Source organism: Mus pahari, chromosome 1 (assembly GCF_900095145.1).
Source record: "Mus pahari chromosome 1, PAHARI_EIJ_v1.1, whole genome shotgun sequence".
NCBI classification, from domain to species: domain Eukaryota; kingdom Metazoa; phylum Chordata; class Mammalia; order Rodentia; family Muridae; genus Mus; species Mus pahari.
In genome coordinates, this window is record NC_034590.1 from 96697984 (window position 1) to 96705057 (window position 7074).

The 7074-nt window shown below is 50.7% G+C and overlaps 1 protein-coding gene across 1 annotated transcript in view; it reads right to left on the minus strand.

The window, feature by feature from the left end:
• Tbc1d10b (TBC1 domain family member 10B) overlaps positions 1-6687 on the minus strand; it is a 10958-nt gene extending 4271 nt beyond the window's left edge. The window contains exons 1-4 of the mRNA XM_021204620.1: positions 5654-6687; positions 2101-2200; positions 1735-1842; positions 1531-1637 (exon numbers count right to left, since the gene is read on the minus strand). Coding sequence (XP_021060279.1) covers positions 1531-1637; positions 1735-1842; positions 2101-2200; positions 5654-6561 — 1223 coding nt within the window. The 5' untranslated portion in view covers positions 6562-6687. The remainder of the gene's footprint in view (positions 1-1530; positions 1638-1734; positions 1843-2100; positions 2201-5653) is intronic.
• Positions 6688-7074: the final 387 nt, after the last annotated feature.

The following is a 7074-nucleotide window of genomic DNA, read 5'->3' on the forward strand; positions in this document are numbered from 1 at the left end:
AGTTCCAGGACAGCCAGGGCTATACAGAGAAACCCTGTCTCAAAAAACCAAAAAAAAAAAAAAAAAAAAAATTGTTCTAGAACTCAAGATGTATGTCAGGCTGGCCTTAAACTCATGACGCTCCTCCTGCGACAGCTTCCTAAGGGCTGGTCTGATCCACAGCCCCACCACCAAAGCCCACCTAAGCACCTGAGACTACAGGCATGAGCTCCCATGTCTGACTCTAAAACTTTTGACATAACCCAATCCTATACTTCTTCCAGTTCTCTGGTCTTTATTGGTCACTAGCAACTCCCTTCTACTTCATGCTCTTGAATCCTGTTCCCATACACTCTCCATTCTCCTTAACTGTCTAAACCCTCACCAGTGCTTCACATATTTCACCAACTTCCCTCCATCAAGGATAGTCCATCCCTCAGGAAGACAACTTTTGGGTTTCAGTTCATTGCTGTCATCTGTGACTAGAATAGTACCTAGGAGAAGTAGGTACTCAATAGCTATTTGTTGAAAGATAAACATGCCGGGCAGTGATGGTACATGCCTTTAATCCCAGCACTTGGGAGGCAGAGGCAGGTAGATTTCTGAGTTTGAGGCCAGCCTGGTCTACAGAGTGAGTTCCAGGACAGCCAGGGCTACACAGAGAAACCCTGTCTCGGAAAAAAAAAAAAAAAAGATGAACATATTGATAAATATGTTTATTTAAGCTACACATAGTACTTATCTATAATTCTAACACTTATGCTACAGCAGAACACTGAGTTCAAGATACTCTGGGCTACCTAGCAAGTTCAAGGTCACTCATTAAAGTAATAAATAAATTAGCTGCCTATGGCTATGGTGGCACAGCCTTTAATCCTAGCATTTGGGAGACAGGGGTAGATCTGAATTTGAAGCCAGTGTGATCTACCTAGTCAGTCCCTATCTCAAAGAAAAATATATACATACTGTTTTCTTATATTACATAAAGAAAATATATATTTCATGAAAAATGTTCATCTAGGGCTGAGAACTAGCTGCGTGGTAGAACACCTGTCTAGCATGTTAGAGGCCCCAGGTATAAAGCTCCAACACAACAACAAAGGTCCGTATAACTACCTAAGGTCACCTTATATACCAGGAGTGGTGCACAGACTTCATCTGAAGGAAGCCTAACCTACACAATACAAACCCAAGTGCCTCAGTCCTTGGTGATCTAGCCTGAACTTCTTTCCAGATTCAGCTCTATAAAAACCCACTGTCCAGACACTGCTTATAAAACCTCCTAGGAAGGAAGACCCTACCTTGCCTCAGCCCCAACTAGCTTGTAAAACCCAGCACAAATACAATCTCACTTAGTCCTTGATGTACCTATATGAAGGCCCAAATAAGAATCTCCCTCACCAGACACTTCTCTTAACACTGCTTGACATTCAACTGATTAACGCTCACTCTTCTAAGAGCCCTAGAGAGCATGATTGCTTGGATCAAGTCTTGTATCTACCTGGAACCTTCAACAGATGTCTGCCAACTAATCCACAGTCAGGCTCTTACCCATGCCCGCCTCGAGCAGCAAACATCTCATGGAAAGGGAACTGGCGATGTAGGTCCTTCTCAATCACGTCCAGCCACTTGGGGTCCCCAGCGGCCCGTTCCAGCTCCTGCAGCGGGATAGCAGGGTTTACCTCAGGGTCTGGGAGAATTGATTTCTCCTGCAGAGACATTGCCACATATCGCCCACCCTCGAGTTGCACAAACCTCAAACTTGCCCGGGTTCTGCTCCAGGAGTTCCTTGCTATTAGACAGGTACTGCCAGGCCTTGGCTCTCAGAGAGGAGGGGATTCCTTTCCGGCAGCGCAGCTTTACCTAAGGCAGAGTAACATCTTGGGTGACAGCTTCAGGCCTGGAACATTCTCTAAGCTTTCCCCACCAGCCATCAGACTCCCAGAGACATTCCTCCCACATGCCAGATGTGACAACGTTGGACCTGGCCTGGCTACAGTTTAAAGCTCCTCTTCCCAATGCCCAAGTACCACTGATCCTCAATGTGCTAGGAGGGCAGATGTTAGTAACTTCCACTCCCCACCCTTGTGCATGGCCCAGCCCACTGTACAGCTCTCAAACCTTCTGGAAACGCCGTGACAGCCACTTATCCCAGTTACTGAACATCTCCAGCCACTTGAGCTCCCGCTGGCGAGCCACATCCACCGGAATAGAGCTCTCTCTGCAGAATGGAGTATGTATGGAAGAGGTCAGCAGCAGTAGCGCAGAGCCCCAGGCTGCTGGGGAAATGTAGCCAGCCAGTTCCCTCAGGCTCAACTGAGACACTAAACATTGTGTAAGATCAAAATGTCTGAACCCCTGACCATCCAAAGCCTAGTCCACCACACTTTAAAGGCTTCCTTCACTACGGAATTTCTACCCAGATAATTTAAATCCCACTTCTGGCACATCCAATTTTGGTCATAATGAAAAGACACATTGTGGCTGAGGATGTACTTCAGTGGTACTGTGCATTTCTCTTTCATGTGAAGGGCTCCGAATTTAGTCCCAGCACTGCATAAAAATTAACTATAAGCCACGTTTTGTATTAAATCTGGATCTAAGTCCTAGTTTCACCATTTATTATGTGACCTTGAACAAGTCACTTAATTTTTCTAGGCCTCACTTTCCTCATTTGTAAGGTCGAGAGAATAACAATATAGACCTGAAAGAACCTAAACAGCCTGTAGCACGAGCTCATATGCATGACCTTAAATGTGTCATTTTATCCTATGAGACATGAGACTTCTTGGACCATCTGTGACTTTCTCTCCTCCTCCTCTTTGCAACCTTCCCAGATTCCCAAGCAAATGAGTTTTTCTGCCCTGATGCTATTCTGTCGGCTCCATGCTCAAGGTGCTCCATCTGTCTGGAAATGGTCGGTTACTTACAGGAGCCAGTTACAGGAGAATGAAATGGAAGAAAGAGCATGGATTTAAAAATTCTGGACTACGCTCAAAGCCCAGTTTTGTCCCTAAAAAGCTACAAAGTCTTGCTGGGCAGTGGTGGCGCACACCTTTAATCCCAGCGCTTGGGAGGCAGCGGCAGGCAGATTTCTGAGTTCTGTAGGCCAGCCTGGTCTACAAGGTAAGTTCCAGGACAGCCAGGGCTATACAGACAAACCCTGACTCAAAAAACAACAACAACAACAAAAAACAAAAACAAAAAACAAAAAAGACATGTGGGTAACTTGAGTCTCTATCTCAGCTATAAATGGGACATCACTACCTACAAGGACTAGTAAGAAAAATACACAAAAAGACTATTAAATAAGCGCACAACATGATGTTAATTTATTCTGTGCTAGAAACTCCTTAAACAGAGACATCATCTCTTATTACATTAATGTCAGTTCTACACTCTCAGGGCTGAAAAGATTAAGGCACTTTTCCTGTCTCAAGGAACATTACAGCTTGCAAAGGAAGGGAAGGGAAGGAGAGATGGCTCAGCTATAAAAGCACTGGATGCTCTTGTAGAGAACCAGGGCTCAGTTCCCAGCACTCATGTGGCAGCTAACAATGGTCTGTAATTCCAGGTCCAAAGGATCTGAAGCTTTCTTCTTGCTTCCCCTGGCACTATATGCACAAAGTGCACAGACATGAGTGCAGGCAAAACACCCATAACACATAAAATAAAAACACAAACAGAAAGGGGAGGAATGCCCACTATGACAAGAGACGTAAAGGCAAAAGATTCACACAGAGTCATTATTACAAGGACAGTAAGTATCAGGGAAGGCTTCCTGGAAAAAAAAAAAAAAAAAGATAGCAGAAGTGCACCAAAAGGAATGAAGAGAAACAGAGGCAAAGAAGGGGCAGAGCATTCCTGGCAGGTGGACAGGCCTGAATACCCCACTAATGTAATACACAGTCTCAGACCGGTGCTGAGACCAAAGCAACAAGCACAGCTGGGCAAGGTGGAGCCAGTGTGTGGGCAAAAGAGCTCAGACTTGACGCTGTAGGAGAACGAAGTGTTTATGCTAATACCTTACAACTGGCCTTGCTTCAGAGGTAATTCCTCTGGTATGGAAGATAGATTCTTTTTTAAATTTTGTTTTGTTTTATTTTTCGAGACAGGGTTTCTCTGTATAGACCTGGCTGTCCTGGAACTCACTCTGTAGACCAAGCTGGCCTCGAAATCAGAAATCCCCCTGCCTCTGCCTCCCAAGTGCTGGGATTAAAGGCGTGTGCCACCACTGCCCGGCTGGAAGATAGATTCTTAAGTGTTAAAGTTATAAAGCAGAAAAATAGCACCCAGCAGAGTGCCTGACACAGGAGTGATATTCTAAAACTGAATTGTAACCAAGTTCCTCTGGACAGACTACTATGGAGGAATGTCCCCTAGTCACACAGATAAATGTTATATGAGGGAAGCAACTCTAGTTTTGTTTCTTATGAGGTAAAAAATGTGGAGAAAGGACCAGGGTCAAACTTAAGTTAGAGTTCAGACTGGATGTTGGTGCCCAATTAAGTATTTGTTTTGGTTTGGTTTTTCAAGACAGGGTTTCTCTGTATAGCCCTGGCTGTCCTGGAACTCATTCTGTAGACCAGGCTGGCCTCGAACTCAGAAATCTGCCTGCCTCTGCCTCCCAAGTGCTGGAATTAAAGGCGTGCGCCACCACTGCCCGGCCCCAGTAAAGTTTCGAATTTTGTTAGCTTACAGGCCCTGCCTGTATTCCTCTCCCACCCCATCTCCCTGATTCAGATCCCCTTCAGGAGGATTCTCACAACCAGGTGCTCACAGAACCCTCTCATCTCTAGGCTAAACCCAGCCAATTACACTGAGACTGTTTGGGCAGTCCCTCCCCATGAGTGCCTTCAGTTAGTGTACTTGAGTTAGTGCTCAGGTCAGAGCCTGGCTGCAGTGTCCTCAGGCGATGCTCCAGGCTGAGCTAACCAGGTTATAGACCAGCAAGCAGGTTAAGGGAGCACAGGAGCAATGGCCAGGCTCCAGAGAGAGAAGGAAGAAGTCAGGCCAATCACACTCACCCCCACCTTAGGAGTGACTCAGGCCCCTCCCTGGAAGGAACTAGGAAAGCTCGACTAGGGCAGGGGAGATGAGGAAATGGGGAAGAGGCCACCCCCACCCTTTCCCTTCAATGAAAATACAAAACTGCCCTCTCACAAAAGCCCGGCCTTCAGGGTCTCTCCTCCTTCAAGCAGACTTCCTCACCCCACCATTCTGCCTACTGCCCACCGTACCCCCCTACTGCTATTCTGAAGGGGCCTGCATGCTTCTCGCCCTCAGAGACCTAAGATTTCCACCAGAATCCTGGCCCAACCAACTTTCCAGAATGTCTGGCCTTTTGAGTGAAGAGTTTCATACCAAGCAGCTGGCGTCTTAGCTGCTTAGTAGGTATCAGCTCATTCAACCCCTCTCTTCATAGAGGAAACTGAGGCGCAGAAACAGGGACACCTCTAGCTCAAAGACAGGGGCCTACACAAGGTCTAGGCTTAAATGGATACGACTGCCTTGATCCCTGATCCTCAGCTCTGAAGTCATAGAAACCCCAGGATGCTCTGGGCGCTGCAGCTCCTGCTAATGACTCTCTGGGCCAGGGCTGGCCAGGTGCATCTCCTCCCCTCCACCTCCGCGTCCCCAGGCAGCCCCCACGGGGTGCCCACTGTGTACTCACAGGCTGCCTGAGTACTGGCTGCCCCCAAGGAAACCATACTTGTCCGTCTTGCGCAGGGCCATCCCATTTATCTCCGAGTCTGAACCCATGGAACTCACATCATCCGGCAAGGACTCCAAGGTCCCTGACATGAGGCTTACGGAGTCCAAGTAGCTCAGGGTGTCTGGGGCCTGGCCCCGAGGCCCCGAGATGCCAGGTCCTAGACTGGACGTGGAGCCCAGGTCTTGAAAGTTTTCAACAGGCTCCGGAGCTGGGGTCACTGTCACCACAGCCACCGGAGTCGGAGCCGGAGCCTCGCACGTCCCGGGGGGGCCTGTGACAGGCCCTGAGGGGTCCTCAGGCACCGGCCCTGCTGATGCTGATGTCGCAGCTCCATGTCCACCTGCCACCTGTCCTGCTCCACCCCGTGCAGTCACTCCTGAAGCCACTGTGGTCCCCGGCTTGGGGGCAAGCGGGGGTTTGGCAGTCAGGGCTCCAGGCGCCGTTCTGGAAGGTGTCCGAGTGGGGGTCCCCGGTCCTGGGACAGGAGAGGCTCGAGCCTCTTCCGTCTTTGGAGTGTCTGTCCCCAAAGCCAAGGCCACCGACGTCTCGGTCTCTGCCGCTGGTGCGGGGAACTCTTGCGTCTTCGCGGCTTCGGGTGAGGCCTCCAGGGTCAGCATCACCACCGTGCTGCCGGTAGCTGTCGTGGGTGTCGAGGCCGAGGTCTGTGATGATCCCGGGACACAGGCGGGCCGAGCCTCCCCGGGGGCCACCAGGTCGACGGGGGCCGAAGTGGCTGTAGTCACTGGCGGTCCCGGTGCCACCACGAAGACCGGTTCGGCCCGGGAACCCCGGGGCGGGGGCGAAGGGGCAGCGGGGGCGCCGTGGCGGCGCGGCGGGGGCACAAGGGGCGCCGGGCCCGTCTCCATAGCTGCGGGCGGCCCCTCACATCCCCCCCGCCGGGGAGGCCGCAGAAGGAGCCGCCCCTCAGGCCGCCCGGAGCAGCCCGCCGGGGCTGCAGAGAGGGCGAAGGGCGCGGCTCGGCGCGCGCCGGGGGCGGGGCGGGACCGGGCGGCAGGCGGCGGGCGGCGCGCGCAGGCGGGGCAAGGGTCGACGGCGCTCGCGCCGGGGTCTCCCGGCCTCTCACCCTACTCGCGCGCTCGCGCCGCCCCCTCCCAGCGAGGGGCCGGCTGCCGACGTCGCGCCTGCGCAGACGCTGAGGAGCCGCCACTGTCCCGGCGAACTACGCCTGCGCGAGGAAAGGCCCTCCCGCGCCCCTCTTTTTTTTTTTTTTTTTTTTTTTTTTTTTTAGTGTGTGTTTTTGTGTATATATGTGTGGAACTCGGAACTCACTCAGTACATTTCCTTATTGTAGCAGCTGGTTTAAATGTGGTTTTTTGTTTTTTTTCTGTTTTTTTTTTTTTTTTTTTTTAATCTCCCGC